This window comes from Plecotus auritus, assembly GCF_963455305.1.
Source record: "Plecotus auritus genome assembly, chromosome: 1".
NCBI lineage: Eukaryota > Metazoa > Chordata > Mammalia > Chiroptera > Vespertilionidae > Plecotus > Plecotus auritus.
This window is the reverse complement of record NC_137770.1, coordinates 174433492-174452261: the sequence shown is the minus strand read 5'-3', so window position 1 is coordinate 174452261 and position 18770 is coordinate 174433492. Positions and strand designations below refer to the sequence as shown.

Here is an 18770-nt window from a genome sequence, read left to right as displayed (position 1 = left end):
GCTTTGTTTTTTAAATTGCTTTTATAATGAAGAAATGAGTCTGTATTAGTTTCATTAAAACCAGTAGTGTTATCAATGGAAGGCTGATTAGAATGCATAAAGATTCAGAGTGTTATTTTTTGGGCAAATTTATATATCACCATTAAGTATTTATTAAAGATTTATAGGAAGAATAAAAAGTGTTAGAAATCAGTAGGGATCTTCAGAAATCTTCTAATACAAATCTATCCTTTCATTGATTATGACTGTGAGGAGCAGAGAGATTAAACAACTTGCATATGTGGTATATTAATAAATGGCAACATTATATTTCTAATTCAGGTTCCCCAACTTTCTTTTAATGTTCTTTTCATCATGCTACACCACAATGAACTTGAGGCATGCTAGTATGTGTAGTACCATACACAGACAAAGCAACAACAAGAGGACATGCTTTTGAGCACTAGGTACTATAATTTCAAAGGAATTACAGGGTGTGGTAAAAGTAGGTTTACAGTTGTGAGTATAGGAAACAGTTTATTCTTGTAATACTAACAATTATTGTATTATTTTCCATATGAAAACTGTGAACCTACTTTTGCCCCGCTCTAAACAACCTTTACATAAAAACACAATAGGAAGAACAAGTGAAATTAAGAGAAGCAACAGAAACCTTAGTCAAACTGCTAAATACACATATATATACAAACACATTTAAAAAAAAATCCTCACCTGAGGATTTAAACAAAGTATTTTTATTGATTTCAGAGAGGAAGGGAAAGGGAGAGAGAGATAGAAACATCAATGATGAGATAGAATCATTGATCGGCTGCCTCCTGCACGCCCCACTGGGGATCGAGCCCTCAACTTGGACATATGCCCTGACTGGGAATAGATTCGTGACCTCCTGGTTCATAGGTCCACGCTCAATCACTGAGCCACATCAGCTGGGCTGGATTTTTTAAAAATATATATTTTATTGATTTTTTACAGAGAGGAAGGGAGAGGGATAGAGAGTTAGAAACATCGATGAGAGAGAAACATCGATCAGCTGCCTCCTGCACACCCCCTACTGGAGATGAAGGCAGGATTTTTTTTAATTGATTCTGAGAGGAAGGGAGAAAGGACAGGAGGGAGGTGGGGAGGGAAAGAGGGAGGGGGGGGAGAGGGGAGGGAAACAGAGGGGAGGGGAGGGGAAGGGGGGAAAGGAAGGGGAGGAGAAGGGAGGAGAGAAGACAGAAGAGAGAAGAGAGATAGAAACATCAATCAGTTATCTCAATCAACTGCCTCACCCGCAAACTAGGTATGCATGGTGCCCTGACTAGAATCGAATCTGAAACCATTGGGTGTACGGGATGGTGCTCCAACCAACTTAGCAACCTGCCAGGGCCACACAAGCACCTTCTTAACATTCACTTTCAAGCATAAAAAGGCCATTTTAAACTATTCATGTGTGATTAAGCAAGAAGCATCCAAAGACATAGTGTGTTAGTAATTGATCAGACTTGTGCTTACTTTTTAAAATCTTTGCATATATAATGAGAATTTAATTAATTAAAACCCTGTGGTTGTTTGTATTCATTTAAAAAAAGCTATAACAACAGTATTTTCAAAAGTTAATGCAAAGAAATATATCATTTGGAAAGAAAATTTAAGATATTAAAGTCATGTTCAATTAAGGCAAAGACATACTCCTTTTCAAGCTCCTTGACAATTTTCATATTCTCTAGATCTGTTTTCACCAGCTTCATTTTGAGATCTTCAATTTCTTCTTTATAGGGTTTAGCTCCTAAAGCAACTTTGTCCTTTTTTAGAGAAAAGAAAAATAAAGTAAGTTTAGAGCAGTTTCACTTTATTGGTAGAAACATTTTCAAACAGCAAACTCTACATACATGAAAAATGGGAAAGGCACAAATTTGAACCCTAAATGAATAATGATGTGAAGTATATTTGAAGCTATTGGAAACTAGTATGTAGAGAACATATGAAGAATTTTATTTCTTAAAACAAATTATTCCCCCAATTAAAAAACAGTAACTACAAAATGAAACACAAAAGTTGAAAATAAAGAAATGGGTAGACAAATGAAACAGTCAGGAAAATGAAACAAAAAAGATATCAGAAAATATAAAACTAGAACTGAATTCAAGGCACAAAGTATTATAAAGCATTGTATTCATATATGGTTCAATCCAGTGACATAAATATATCTACTTTCCATTCAGAAACAAATTATTCATATATACATACATACACACAGAATTCTTTCATCTTTTTTGAAATACATTTTTTTATTGTTTAAAATATTACATATATTAGTACATATATTTCCTTTTTATTTTCCCCCCATAGAATTCTCTTTTAAATGAATAACGTCTCATTGAATAAATGTTAAATAATGAAAAGAACACACATTCCTTTTTTGTTGTTGCTGTTAATCCTCACCTGAGGATATTTCTCCATTGAATTTAGAGAGAGTGGAAGGGAGGGAGGGAGAGAGAGAAATATCCATGTGAGAGAGGCAATTGGTTGCCTCCCACGAGCCCCAACCAGGGCTGGGATTGAGCCTGCACCCGAGTTATGTGCCCTTGGCCAGAACTGAACCCAAAACCCTTCAGTTCATGGGCCAATGCTCTATCCACTGAGCCAAACCAGCTAGGGCAGAGCACACATTTTTTACTTCTTTCTAATTTTGACTGGAATGACAAGACACTGAAGCCAGAATAGCAAACTTAAATGTCTATTAGGGTCAGACTCAAGTAGCAGAAGTATGAGAAGTGGCTGGGGCTAAAACAAAAGGGTGTGGGGTAAGGATGTAATAAATGAGGGTGTGCTGTGTAATGGAATTCAAGTTAAAAAACACTGAAATGACTGTTATTTCTAAAGAAAATAGGTCAGATTCAGCCCATAGGCTACTGGCTAATAGTTGGACTCATTAACTAGGGCATTAAGATAGAAAATAATTTTTTTCCCCAAAATGTACTTATCTTACAAGGAGTGTTAAATATTAAGAAGCATTTTTAAAAAATGAATATACATCTTAAACTATTAAAAATATCTATATGTCTTTTACAATTTTTTCTAGAAAGATATAAATAATCATTATTATATTCCTATATTTCATTTCTAAGTTGTTACTTGCTTTTTCAAAGCCTGAGTATTGAACTTGAGACATACCTAGCTAACAGGAAGTTGAAGTAAAAGCCTGGGTTCCCAAATGATCTGCCAAATTCAACAGTAAAAGGAAAAAAAAACAACCCCTTTTATTTATAAATTTGTGAAGTTACCTGAAGTTCCTGGGTCATTTCTTTCGTTTTCTCAAGGCATTTATTTGATTCATTAACTTGTGCTTGAAGTTTTGTTATCACATCATAAGTCATCTGAAGTTCTTTCTGCATCTTTATAATTGTGCCTTCCTTATGCAAAGCACTTTCTTTAGCTTCATGCAGTGAAGCTTCCAGCTCTTGAATTTTCTACCAAAAAGAGACACATATGGGAAAATTGCAAAAACACGAAACTAGACCACAAACACACACTAAACACAAGAATAAACTCAAAATGAATAAGACTTAAATGTAAGTCATGAAACCATTAAAAGCCTAGAAGGAAACATAGGCAATAAAATCTTAGACATCTTGAATAATATTTTTGCTGATATATCTCATAGGGCAAAGGAAACAAAGAAAAAAATAAACAAATGGCACTACATCAAACTAAAAAGGTTCTGCACAGCAAAAAAAAAACAACAAAAAACAACAACAAAAAAACACACAAACAAACCAAAAAAACCCCCATAAAAAACCAGCAACAAAATGAAAAGGGAATCCACTGTATGGGAGAACATATTTGCCAATGATACATCTGATAAGGGGTTAATTCCCAAAATATATAAAGAACTTATACAACTCGCCCGGCTGGCTGGCTCAGCGGTTGCGTGTCGATCTGTGAATGAGGAGGTCACAGTTCGATTCTGGTCAAGGCACATGCCCAGGTAGCAGGCTCCCCAGTGTGGGGCGTGCAGGAGGCAGCCAATCAATGATTCTCATTATTGATGTTTTTATCTTTCTCTCCCTCTCCCTTCCGCTCTGAAATCAATTAAAAAAAATAAAATAAACTTATATAACCCAACACCAAGAAGACAATCCAATTAAAAAATGGGCAAAGGACCCAAATAGACACTTCTCTAAAGAGGACATACAGATGGCTAATAGACATATGAAAAAATGTTCAACGTCACTAATCATCAGAGTGATGCAAATTAAAACTTCATGCCTATCAGAATGGTTATCATCAATAAATAAAACAAGCCTATCACACACACACAAACACAAAGATTGGTCCATGTTCCTTAATTAATATAGTCAATACTATAATTCTGCTCTGAAATGTTATATGAGATACATCTTTAACTTTGTGATGAAGCTGCAAATTGGAAAATATAAAAAATTAACATACCTCTGTGATTGGCTGTGTGACTCTCGATGTAACATGAAGATTCTTATTGTCTTGTGTAGTAGGATTAGCAAGGGCACCAGGTGTCTGAGAGAGCTTCAAAGTTTGGTAGTTTTTAAACAGTTTTTCATTTTCCTCTTTCATTGATTTCAGGTCAAGTTCCCATTCTTTGGCTAAAGCAGCATTTCTTTCCTCAAATTCTGTTGATTCATTCACTATAGTCTATTGAATAGTAAAAATGCCATTATAGTTCTAAAGTGAATTGCATACTTAAAAGAAAAAAACCTATGAAAAATATTAGAATTCTAGGACAAGGTACTAGTATATGTTGAAATTCATTTTCCAAACATTCTAGAACAGTTTGTGAAGAACATAAAAGAATGTAAACATTCTTTTTTATTTTTAATGTTTTTATTGATTTTAGAGAGAGATAAAGGGAGAGGGGGAGGGAGGGAGAGAAGCAGGGGGAAGGGAGAGAGGGAGGGGAGAGAGGAAGGGAGGAGAGTGAGGGAGAGAGAGATATTGATATTGACATGACAGCCTAGTATCGATTGACTGCCTCCTGCCCGCACCCCAACCGGGGATCAAACCCCCAACCTGGGCATGTGCCCTGAGCAGCAATTGAACCAGTGGTGACCTTTCAGTGCATGGGGTGATGCTCAATCAACTGAGCCACACTGGCCAGGGCTATAAACATTCTTTGTGGTTTGCATTGGTTCCTAAAATTTTAGATGATGTTGGATGTTGGGGAGAATAAAAGAAGGCTAAGGACTGGAGAGGACTCGTATTTATTTGTAAAACACTAGAGGCTCGGTGCACGACATTCATGCACTGAGGGGTGGGGGTCCCTCAGCCCAGCCTGCACCCTCTCGCAGTCCAGAACCCCTCGGCAGACATCCCCCGAGGGGTCCTTAGTGCTGCCAAGGAGGGGAGAGAGGTTCCCAACACCACTGCTGCGCTCACCAGCCATGAGCCCAGCTTCTGGCTTAGAAGTGCTCCCCCTGTGGGAGCACACTGACCACCAGGGGGCAGCTCCTGTGTTGATCACCTGCCCCCTGGTGGTCAGTACACGTCATAGAGACCAGTCATTCCGCCGTTTGGTCGATTTGCATATTAGGGTTTTATTATATAGTACTAGAGTCCCGGTGCACGAAATTTATGCACGGGAGGGGGGGTGTCCCTCAGCCCAGCCTGCACCCTCTCCAATCTGGGACCCCTCCAGGGTCAATCCAAGACTGCTGGCTCCCAACTGCTCGCCTGCCTGCCTTCCTGATTGCCCCTAACTGCTTCTGCCTGCCAGCCTGATCACCCCCTAACCACTCCCCTGCCAGCCTGTTTGCCCATAACTGCCCTCCTCTGCAGGCCTGGTCCCCCCCAACTGCCCTCCCCTGCAGGCCTGGTCACCCCTAACTGCCCTCCCCTACAGGCCTGGTCCCCCCCAACTGCTCTCCCCTGCAGGCCTGGGTCCCTCCCAACTTCCCTCCTCTGCCAGCTTGGTCACCCCTAACTGCCCTCCCCTGCAGGCTTGATTGCCCCCAACTGCCCTCCCTTGCAGGCCTGGTCCCTCCCAACTACCCTCCCCTGCTGGCCTGACCACCCACAACTGCCCTCCTTTGCAGGCCTGGTCCCTCCCAACTGCCCTCCCTTGCTGGCCATCTTGTGGTGGCCATCTTGTGTCCACATGGGGGCAGGATCTTTGATCACATGGGGGCAGCCATCTTGTGTGTTGGAGTGATGGTCAATCTGCATATTACTCTATTAGATAGGATAGAGGCCTGGTGCACAGGTGGGGGCTAGCTTGTTTGCCCTGAAGGGTATCCCGGATCAGGGTGGGGGTTCCCTTGGGGTGTGGGGCGGCCTGGGCGAGGGGCCTGTGGTGGTTTGCAGGCCGGCCACGCCCCCTGGCGACCCAAGTGGAGGCCCTGGTATCTGGGGTTTACTTATCTTCTACAATTGAAACTCTGTAGCCTGGAGCGGAGCCAAGCCTTCTGCTTGCTCCGTGCGGCAGCCATTTCTGTTGGGATTTATGTATCTTCTGTAATTGAAACTTTGTAGCCTTAAACAGAGGCCTGGGCAGGCCAGGGCTGCAGAAGCTTGGCTTCCTCCATCGCCGCAGGCAACCCTAGCCTCCTGCTCTTTCCAGCTCTGTGGCTGTCGCCATTTCTGTTTGGATTTATGTATCTTCTATCATTGAAACTTTGTAGCCTTGAGTGGAGGCCTAGGCTGGCGAGGGCAGGCGGAAAGCTTGGCTTCCTCCATTGCCGGGGAAACCCAAGCCACCCTCCTGCTCTCTGTGGCTGTAGCCATCGTGGTTTGGTTTATTTGCATATTCGCTCCTGATTGGCTGGTGTGCATGGCTTGTGGGTGTAGCAGAGGTACGGTCAATTTGCATATTACTCTTTTATTAGATAGGATGATAATCTCGCTATTAGATCAGTACAAACATATGAAAAGGAATTTGAAGATTTGTGGTTAAAGTTATAGCTCATATGAAACATTAACTGACATCTAATAGCAGAGCATACCCCATAAACTTAAAAACAATCAATTTTCCTGTTTCATTCCAAAACTCAGTGTTTATAGGAAAAAGGATTCACCTACTTTTAGTAATTAATCTGAAAAATCCTATATTTCTCTGCAGGGAATAGCAATCAATACTGTCTTTTACATTGAAGGATAACGAACTCTGAAATTACTCATCCTTTTCTTTTCTTAATTCCTATAGAATATTCTTTTTGCTCTCATCACAAATGGCTTATTGGTCATTCTGTCAGACCTGCATCCTAAATTAGTTGTATTCTTACTGGTACCCTGGACTTCCCTTGGCACTGGACTACGGACCTCACACCATACAAAGTTACCAATTCCTACTGCCAGGGTGCTGACAGACGCCTCATCTCCATGCTGATTCACATGGTAGAAATCCCCCAAATTACAAAAAAATCTGAATTATATGGAGTTTATCTAAACATTGGTTTTATTCTTTTCTCTATTGATTGCAGACTTTTTAACTATCCATTTAACAGTATCTATATATTTCAATGTAATTTAAATAGTTTCCAGATGAAATCAAAGTGTTAAGAACTACCCAAACACATGAAATTAAAAAACCAATCTTAAAAGCTACATACTCTAGCACCCTTTGCTCCAATCCTATCTAATAAAGAGGGAATATGCTAATTGACTGTCACACCCTCGCAAAGATGGCAGCACCCACAGCCAATAAGGAGGGAATATGCTAATGGACTGCCACACCCTCAAAGATGGCAGCGCCCACAGCCACGAGATGGTGGCACCCAGTCCCCTTGGCCCCGCCGGGGCGGCAGGCGCGTCCGGCCACTCCGCACGCCTGCCTCTGGAGTTCCCCAGTCCCCTCTGCCCCCCAGCTGCCCAGGGCTGGCCTGAGGCGCAGGCAAACCTCAGATGGCGGCTGCCCAGCCACCCAGGGCCACTTGAGGCTCAGGTAACCAGGGCCGGCTGAGGCTTGCGCTGCCAGCAGTGGCAGCAGCAGAGGTGTGATGGGGCACCGCCTTCCCCTGATTGCTGGGTTGCCTCCCACCCCTGAGGGCTCCTGGACTGTGAGAAGGGGCAGGCCGGGCTGAGGGACCCTGCCTCCAGTACATGAATTTTCATGTACTGGGCCTCTAGATGCATATATAAGCAGCAACTTTCTGATTACTAAATGTTTTATCATATATATATATATATATATATATATATATATATATATATATATATAAATATATATATAAAGCAGGGAATAGTTAAAAAAGCAGCATTAATATTCTGATCAGTGGAAAGTATAACAAATTAATAAACTGATCTTAAGCAAGGCTGGTTCTTATGAATCAGTTTACAAGGCTGATCAACTTGGGAACAATGTATCAGACCACATTTTCAAACCTCAAGTTGAAGGACAGAGCATATGATAGTGACCCACTAGATGAAAAGCACATGAGGCCTCACTAGAGCTTTCCAGACTTGTCTATGGCTGCACCACAACTCACATCTCACTGTGTCTGAGGCTAGTTAGGGAAAGGGCTCAATTCCTACAGAAGCAGTGAAAAGTGAGAAAGGAAAGGAAGTGACAAGAGGATTCACGATTTCACAAGTGGAAAGTGATCATCACACACCCATGTTTTGTTATCTTCTTTACAGTATAAATGGTATATTTATCTTAAGGAAGCATAATATTAGAGGAAGAACATGTTTTACATAGTCAATATTTTTTTCACAAATAAGTGAAAGAAAGCATACTTAAAAATCCAGTTGCTCTAAGTCCTTTTAAGAATGAGGTAGAAACATTTTAAAGCACACAACAAAAAGAATGAGGTAGCATAATAAAAATTACTACTTACAATTATTCTGTTATTATATAACTTATTCACTTGAAAAATCCTATCGTTTTCTTTCTGGATGCCATTTTTAAGCTTTTCTATATCAAAATGAGTATTCAACCACTCTTCCAAAAAGTGGGTTATTTCTTTCCTGTTACTGAGTACTTGTTGAAATTCAGTCTTTATGATGTGGGAGTCACTTTCTGAAAAATCTTTGAGAATTTCCTGTGTTAAAAAGTTAAGCAATGAATTGTATGAACATTGGGGGAAGTTTTTATCTAACTATCACACAAATATCATAAAAAAAGGAAAATACCTTACTGAACTCTCTTGATATTTTTGAAGTAAATATAATTCTTGTTATTCTAATTATATTAGAAATAAAGTTCTAATCTAAAACTTTATCCTAGTTATTTGAATAATAAAGTTTTGGCAGTATAAGCTATGTAACAGAGGCATGCCCACAAATTCTGCCTATGAGAATTAAAACCTGTTAAACTGTCAATCTGTGACTAATAATAACAATACGTGAAGTGCTTCTGGATATAACTTTTCTTTGCATATAGCAGGACATACATGTTATGAATTAGCAGGACATGCATGTTAGGAATTAGATGCTAGCTTCACACTTCTGGCCGAGAGCAAACATTCCATGTGCAGCTGTTGCAATAAAAATATTTCTGGCCGAAACCGGTTTGGCTCAGTGGATAGAGCGTCGGCCTGCAGACTGAAAGGTCCCAGGTTCGATTCGGTCAAGGGCATGTACCTTGGTTGCAGGCACATCCTCAGTGGGAGGTGTGCAGGAGGCAGCTGATCGATGTTTCTCTCTCATCAGTGTTTCTAGCTCTCTATCCCTCTCCCTTCCTCTCTGCAAAATATCAATAAAATATATTTTAAAAAAAATATATATTTCTGACTCCTAGTCACAGGTCTAGGAAGTGTTAGATGGCATTTAGAAACTTATTCTGGGGTCCCACGAATTCCCACTTGCTGATATTGTTATATTTGTCTGAATCAGCCGAGTTCTGAAAGGAGGCTCCTCTATTACTTGGTACTCTTCACATCTGGCCAGCTGTTTTTCTGTAGCTTATTTTTAATTTTTGGTAAATGAAAATGCCTCTAAGCACATGAAAAGGTACCTTTCTACTTGCTAAAAAAGGCTTAAAATCTAATTAAATCCATTTAAAATAAATTATACCTGAATATGTAGATCCACCTTCTGGCTCAATTTGAGGTCCCTTAATTCTCTGGATGATACATCATAACCTTGTGGAAGGTGCTCAAGTTGACTTATCAGCTCATTTTGTTTTTCCACTTCATCAATGAAAACCATTTCAAATTTATTGATGGATTCGTGCTGTTCTTTCTTTATCATTATAACATTGCTTAATGCATACTTGAAGAGAAACAGACATTGGGAAATTAAACGTATCTCACATTTAGAGGATGTTGTAAACCCTCAAGACTAAAGGTGGGATGGCATCTCGTTATCTATATCCTCTGACAAGTGAGGAAAAAGGAAAAAGCCTCTCTCTGTCCCCAACTTTCTCCTCTCAGCATCTTGGAAGAGTTACTTCTGGGTCCTTATTTCTGACTTCCTACTGGATATACCTTGTTATCATAAAAATACCCCAGATTCAATGTTTAAAAGGTAACATGATCTTTCCTTCCTAAAAATACAACTTTCTTTATTGGCTCCTTTTGGTTAATTATATCACCAATCACCCAGGTTTTCCAGCTAGATACCTGATAATTCATTTTCAACACCCTCTTCTGCCTATCTTGGTTTGGTAATCAGTATGGGTGTGCCATGTCTCAAAACTTCCTTATCAAGCATATTTAGATGTTTGACTTCAAGGTGACAATAATTTGAATGTCATATGGTCCACGGACTTCATGAATAAATTCTGGATATCTGATAGTCAGGATTTGGGAAAGACTATCAGAACCTGAGGGGCAATTTAACCACATAGGAGACACTTGCTGCCTACTTCCTCAACTTCCACCGTTCCTTAACTTCTTATAATTTGGCCTCTTCCTTAACCAATCAACTAAAACTGCTCTGACAAAGGTCCCAATGAGCTCTATTATCAACAAATTGAGGGGACCTCTTCAGTTCATATTCTGGTTGCTGAGTTATTTGACTTACTCTCCCTCACTGTCCTGAGTGATAGCACTTTGGTTTGGTTCTCTCCTGTCTCACTTTTCCAACCTCGATCCCATGTGTTGCTCTCTTTTCTGTTACAGCTCTTGAAAATTTATCTTTTCCCGAGTTTTCTTATTATCCCAAGCCTTTTATTCTTCTACTAGAGGCCTGGTGCACAAATTCGTGCACTGGTGGGGTCTGGCTGGCCTGCCCTGGTGGGGGTCCATCAGGTGGGCCAATGTGGGGGAGTGGCCTTGGGTGGTTGGCCAGCTGGCCCCACCCCTGATCAGGGTGTTGGGGGCCAATTGGGGGGTGGGGCCGGCCGGGGGGATGGGCCTTTTGGGGCCTGGATTAGTCCAGTTGGCTGCCACAATGCGCGTCATAGCCACCGGTCGTTCCGGACATTCTGGTTGTTCCGCAGTTCTGGTTGTTGGGCTTTTATATATATAGATTATGCTTTCTGGGTGACCTTACACATACTGTATTATCCATCACATATATGCTGATGAATCCCAAATCTTTATCTTTAGTCCTGACTCTTCTCCTGACAAATTTCAGTCTTACAGCTAAATGCTGTGAGCCTTGAGGCAAAACCAAAAAAAAACCCAAATGAACAAAAAAAAAACCACCTACTAAGGAGGGCTCCGAGTGGCTAACTGGGCTCAAATAAATTTTAAAAAGCAAAGCCTAGCAGCCATTTTTGCACAGGGTTCTCTCATGCAAATTGCATTTCACGAAGAAGCCTACACTGAATTGCTAATCTCTGCACTGCACTGCCTGTTTCTGCACTGTGTTTCAGCCATCTGAGCCAGCCCTAATAAAGGAGTTCCTGGAATCCCATTTCAACCAAAAGGACTGAGGCTTTCCCTATCAGCTGTGCCGCTTCAGCCAGAGTGGTTCTATTCTAATCAATAGGATGGTGCCTTTTGGACCAATCAAACTGTGAGGATTTGGAGTCCTCATGGGCATGAGGACAGACCAGTCAGAGACAGGGGTGGGAACTTCTGCCCATGTAAGCCAACTCTTCCCTTTCCATGGAAGCCTAAGCCTGCATCTCCCTGGCTGAGCTGAAACACTGAAGATGTCTTGCTAGAGCAGAGTGGAGCAGACCAACACAATGCAGGGTGGAACAGCAGGGAGCAGAGCAGAGCTTTCACAGCTGTGCTATATCACAATTGAGCTGTTTTGCACTGAATAAACTTTCCTTCTTCACCACACCCCAAACTGGGGATTCCACTGGCATTGAATTGGCGCCATTGACCACTGGTTGACAATGCCTAGTGAGTTTCTCTTCTTGAATGTCCCATGATAACATCTCAAAGTAAACACCTGATCTTCCTCTCCTGCCTCATTCCCATTCCTCTTTCCACTACTCACAAACTTGGCTAAACTCAAATCCTGGGATACAATCTCAACTTTTCTCCCTTACCTCCACTATCAAACAGACCTGTGATTTTAAACTGCTAAATATCTAATTTATTTCATCTCTTCTATCCCTATAGAATCCTTCATTAGTAGTTCAGCCACCCATAATGTCCCATCTGTACAATTGCTTCTTGGCTCTTCTTTCTGCCACTAGGCTTATCCCCTGCAAACTCACTTCTTTATCTATAGTGAAGTACCTAAAATGGCAATCTAATCACATTACTGCCACCACTTAAGATAACTGTCCAGTGGCTCCCCATTATCTGCAAAATGAATTCCATCCAAGCTTCACTGAACGAGTCTATCTTCCACTACGGTCTTACCTTCTTTAACTTTTTTCCTAGTATGTCATATAACCTGCACATACTTCTATCGCTGCACTTACTGCTATCTGTCTATATATCTGCCTCACCCACTAGACTATGAAATATTTGAGATGTTATTCATACCTGTGTCTAGGCCCATAGGCAGAGCTCAGGTTTTAATGAATGACCAGGTTTTGGTACACTGAGAATCTTGCACACTATTATTAGACCCAGGTAATCTTTAATTCAGACAGAAGTACATATACTAAGAAGTAAATGTGTCAACTCGCTAAGGTGGACTTAAAGACAATGAAGTTTGTAACCAAAATTTATAGCAATATTTACAAAGATATTACTAAAAAGGTGTTACCTTTAGATTCTTCATGACTCTGTGGAATTCCATGGAACACCTTTGGTTTACAGTGAGAAGTTTTTGAATCTCTTTGGTTTGTGGATATGGAAGTGAGAGGTTGGCTTTTATTTTAACTGAAAGCTGTTTTTGGGTTTCAATCTCCTTCTCCAAGTCAAGAGACAATCTATGTAAGAATTCATAATGGTTATCCATCTCTGAGTATCTCTTCAGAAGCTCCTAAAGAAAATTAGAATTAATTAAACTTAACAAATGATTCTAATTTAACAATAAGTAGTTCTAGCCCTAGAATTAAAACAGAAGTTATGCTTTTATATTTTCTGTAGGAGAGTAATAAATTAAAACCACTGTGATTAAAACAACAACAAAAGGAAACTGACTATCCATGATTCGAATGAGCATTTGCAAAGTCTGAGGAGAAATTTAAGTGAATTCAATGTAGTATATATTGTAGCTCAAGACTGAATGCTGGGTCATGTTTACAATGGCAGTGTGAGGTAGCAGATAAAACAAGTAACTAAGAATCAAACTAGCTATATAGCCTCTTCACACCTTTGTATTTGCCTAGAATCTGAGTTTTCTAACATTTTATCAGAGTTCAGGTTCTAGCTCTGCCACTTTCTGACTGGGGAAATCATTGAGACATTTATCAACCACAAAATAAAGACTACAATAACTGCCACAAAGTTTCCTACAGGAATCAAGTAAAATATTTCAAACTATCTATATCGATATAATCTATAAAATATGTACACATTACATGTTAAAGGAAATAAAATTATATTTATAAAAACACCTCCATACCCAAGCTTTAAACTTCATCAGATCTGTCTTCAAATCCTGATTCTACCAACTTACTAGCTATGGTGGACTTAAATATGTGAAAGAACTAGCTATGTGATCTTAGAAAACTACTAAACTTCCTCTCTCCACTTTAGTTTCTTTGTATATAAATGAAGCAATAAAACCTATCTCATGAGTTAAAGCACCAAATGTAGTGCCTGGCATGTGGTAGACACTCAGTAAGCCTAGGTCCATCAGCTCAAAGCACTCGCAAGTGGCAAAAAGGGTGACACAGTGAACTGAGTGTAAGTGGAGGAACACATTAGGTTCAAGTTGACACAATCATATAATAAACTAGAGGACTGGTACACAAATTAGTGCACAGATGGGGTCTGGCTGGCCCGCCTTGATTGGGGGTGGGCCCGGCCAGGGGGAGGGGCTGATGGCAGTGGGCTGGCTGGCCCCGCCTCCTGGTTGAATTCCCGGACAAACTCCTGGTCTAGGGGATAATTTGCATATTAGCCTTTTATTATATAGAATAACCATTTAGTTCAGGGCACTAAATAATAGAATAAGGGGCTTCTGACAATAGTGAGCTCTTTTTTTTCATAATTTAAAGAAAAACTAGATAGATATTCATTAATCTGGTATGCTGGAGAGGGGATTCCTGCCTTTGACCTTAGAATAAATCACATTATGGTACGGAGCAGTCATTAATTTGTACTTTTAATAGACACATGTTGACAGAAAACAAGGAGATCAAAGAGAGAACACAGAAATCAGAGAGAACTAAGAGTGAACAGAGGAAATGGAGACAAAAAAGAGAACAGAAAACCAAAAAAGGAGAAAAAATAGAGAGAACAAAGAGAAAAAAGAAAGAACAAAGAAAATGGAGATAAAGAGAATAAGTTGAAAACAGAGAAAAAAGACAGAAAAAGAAAATGCAGAGAACTGAGAAAACAAAGAGAAAGAAATGAGAACAGAAAAAGAAAAAAAGAAAAAAGAAAACAAAAGATATCAGAGAGAACAAGAACAAAGAAAAAGTATAGCAAATACAGCAAAGAAAATCAAAGAGAAAACAAAGAAAAAAGAAAAAAAATAACAGAGAAAGTGAAAAAACAAAGCGAAGAGAGATAACCCAGACACCAGAGATAAGAGAACAAACAGAACAAAGAGAGAAAAGTAAAAGAATAAAATAAGAGAACCAAGAAAATAAAAAGAACAGAGAAAACAGAGAGCAGAGAGAATAAAGCGAGAACACGGAACATAGAGAAGAGAAAATAAAAGAGAAAATGGAGTGAAGAGAACAAAAAAACAGAGACCGAAGAGAGGAGAGAGAAAATAGAAAATTGAAAGTAAAAATACAGAAAACAGAAAAATGGAGAGAATAAAGCGAAAAGAGGGAAAAGAGAGAACAACAACAACAAAAAAAACTAAGGGGAAATAAAGAACAAAGACAAAAATGGAAACCCCAAAAGAACAGAGAAAACAGTACAAAGAAAGAACTGAGAGAACAAAAAAAAAAGAGAGAGAGAGAGAAAGATACATATTGAATGCTGACTCCCATTAGGGATGTGCTAAACACAAAACAAGTCTTCAGTGATCTTGCATTCTAATAGGAGCAATGGAAAATATGGTTGGTTTTACCCTCAGTATCTCCAAACACTCCTCACTACTTCCATTGCTACCAAGCCACTATCTGCCTGGATTACAAATGGCCTTCCCGCTTCCCCTCTATGTTCAACACGGCAGTGAGAGTCACCCCTTAAAATTAAGTCAGATCATGTCTCTCACGTGGTCAAAAGTCTGCAATGGATCTCCATCTCTCTCAGAGTAAAACTTGGTCTTTTTAAAGCCCCACAGCCTGCCTCCTCACCATTAACTTTCTGACCTCATTTCTTACTAGCTTTCTGCCTTCGTGATGTTCCTGGGACCCACATGGCAGGCTCTGCACAGGAGCTTTGTACTTGCTGTTCCTCCTGCCTACAATCTGGTCCAGCAGATACCTGAATGGCTCAGTCCTTCACCTCTTTCAGGTATCTACTCAAATGTCATCTTTCCAGTGAGGCCTTAAACCACAAGCCCCCACTGCTTTTTGTTTATGTATGTATATATGCACACCTGTATACCTGCACTAGAAAGTTTAGGAACGTATTGACCATTATCTTTTCATTCCACAGAGGTTCCCTTGATTCCATAGATGAACTATTTTCAACCTTTTTCATCTCATGGCATACATAAACTATTAAAATTTTACGGCTCACCCCAAAGTATATTTTTTGCCAAATCTAGCAGCAAACAACAACAACAAAAAAGGTATACTTTTGATTCATTCACAACCGATTGTTGTGCTGGCTGTTGTCATTTTTTTTTATTTAACCATCTAAGGGAAAAGAGGTCAGTACCCCTGACTAGTCAGGTATTACATGTTTAAAAATTAAAAACAAAACACAAAACACACACCTGATTTTAGAGAGAGGAAGGGGGAGACAGAGAGATTGAGGTGGGGAGGAGGAGGGTAAGTAGAGAGAGAGAAATATTGATTTGTTGTTCCACTTGTTTATGCATTCACTGGTTGATTCTTTTATGTGCCCTGACCCAGGGGATCGAACCTGCAACCTTGGTGTATCGGGACGACACTCTAACAAACTGAACTACCCAGCAGGGTAGGTATTGCATGTTTTAAAAATTCTTGCGGCATACTGCTTGAAAATCGCTGCCATCGACCTCTGAAGGGTACAGATATTCATTTGTAATTTAAACAGGGGCACTTACTTTTATCCTAAAGCACTTTTCTCTCAGGCTTTCTGTAGGGTGCTCTTTTTCATCACACAGTAACTTTTTTTCAGATTTTACTACTTCTTTGTGGTTCTGTTGGTCCTGCTTTGACACAAAGAAATAAGGTGTCAACTATAATTACATTCATAGGGAATGTCTACACATACTTTTTCAATTACATATTATATACTTTTTCAATTACATATTATATATCAAGCTTCAATAATGGAATTAGCCCTGACTCCTTTGGCTCAGTGGATAGAGCATCGGTCTGCGGACTGAGGGGTCTCGGGTTTGGTTCCAGTCAAGGGCATGTACCTTGGTTGCGGGCACATCCCCAGTGGAAAGTGTGCAGGAGGCAGCTGATCGATGTTTCTCTCTCATGGATGTTTCTGACCCTCTATCCCTCTCCCTTCCTCTCTGTAAAAAATCAATAAAATATATTAAAAAAATAATGGAATTAAACATTATACCTGTAGTTCAAAAGCAATGTTAAAAATGGTCAGAAAATGAATAATAGCACTACTACATCTTGTAGTGAGTGATCTCAAGTCATTGGGGAAAAAATGGGAGAACCACATATTTTTTGGAGATAGAATTTGTTCTTGTAATATTCATAGTTGCAAATTAGGTTTTAGATTTATCTCTGGTTCCAATTTTTCCAAATGTCTGAATCCAAATCACTGCTGCCAACTAAAACACTAGCAAACACATCTGTACTATCTACAGTGTTCCAAGCCCTACTAATATATTCCTCCCAGCACCTGGAAGCAGAAAACGCATATCCTGTTTACACTTTGTATTTCTGTATAAAGCAAAATACTTTCTCCCATTTGTTTATCTTATTCATTATAAGATCTAAGAGAATAACTAATTGTTCAATAAAATCTTTGAGTGATTTAAATCTCTATAAATTTAATTAGGCCACGATAAAGATTCCCAAGTGTCTGATATTTCCATTGAGATTACAAATGATTTTGTTTTCCACTTGATTCTTTATAGATTTCATACATTTTCTTATCTGAATTTTGTTTTCTAATATTTAATTTGAAGTCATACTAGAACTTCATTTTTTTTTGTATTCATCTTGTTTAACTTTTCCCCTTCTAACTTCATTAACAAGAGCCCATGTCTAAAACTCTTATGTAGAAGTAGTGAAATGGGATATTTAATCTTTTACAAATATAATCCTGCAAATTGAGAATAATACTATTTCTCTGTTTTGAAACCCTTTAAAAAACATGGTGGCTTTAAGAAAAACCCTGTATTTCCTATTTGTGTGAAAAATTATAGTAATAGGTTCCCCATTACCCTTTATTGTTTGTAGACATTTGCAGAAAAACAGTAACAAAACAAACCATTACCCTTTTCAAAAAAGCTTGATTCTTATAAATAGTTACTAGATAGGGGAAGATTCTGAACTCACTCTAACTATTATTTTTCTTAAAGTTTCTCTGCATTGATCTCTTTCCATTTTGAGAGACTCTTTTATCTTCTTTAGCTCATCTCTTTCCTTAGCTACAATTCTTATTTCTTTAAGGCTTTTATGAAGTTTCTTAGTCAAGTGTAAGTTATCCATTTCAAGACTTAGCATAGATAAATTTTGAGCCTCAAATTGTTTCTTCAATTGTTCCATTTCATTCACTTTTTTATGACTTTTATTAACATCTTCTTTCATTTTAAGAAGTTGAAGCTCTTTTTTTTGAAGTTCTTGGATCTTGGGATAATTATAAAACAAGTTAGAATGCAATGAGAATCCCTTAAAGGAAGGAAACTAGTGTCTATTTGTTATATATGTACATATATATATCTATGTCTATATATCTATCTATATCCTCTCTTATTTCACAAATAATTTTGGACACTCCCAAAAGAACAAAACAACACATACCTTTATCTGTAAATCATCTTTTGATTTATTAAAATCCTTTTGAATATTTGAGATCTGAGTTGTTTTTTCTGAAACACTTTCTCTGAGTTTATCAATAGTTTCTTGGTGCTCTTTCAAATGAATACGAGCAATTTTTAGTTCCTTTTGTGTTTCCAGATCCTTTATAATTAGAATTGAAAAATGATGACATAAAAAAACATTACTTTTTCTTAATGAACTGGTTAAACAAAATCTTAAAAAATGCATGCTTATCATTAAAAACCACCACCATCCCACCACTACATTATAATAGTGCAGAAGGATC

General features: G+C 39.0%; 1 protein-coding gene across 1 annotated transcript in view; it reads right to left on the bottom strand.

Annotated features, from left to right (window-relative positions):
- CENPE (centromere protein E) overlaps positions 1-18770 on the bottom strand; it is a 76492-nt gene that overhangs the window by 7639 nt on the left and 50083 nt on the right. Inside the window, exons 32-39 of the mRNA XM_080640585.1 lie at positions 18467-18625; positions 16573-16680; positions 13015-13233; positions 9967-10164; positions 8790-8993; positions 4435-4653; positions 3267-3452; positions 1672-1784 (exon numbers count right to left, since the gene is read on the bottom strand). Of these exons, the coding sequence (XP_080496711.1) occupies positions 1672-1784; positions 3267-3452; positions 4435-4653; positions 8790-8993; positions 9967-10164; positions 13015-13233; positions 16573-16680; positions 18467-18625 (1406 nt within the window). The remainder of the gene's footprint in view (positions 1-1671; positions 1785-3266; positions 3453-4434; positions 4654-8789; positions 8994-9966; positions 10165-13014; positions 13234-16572; positions 16681-18466; positions 18626-18770) is intronic.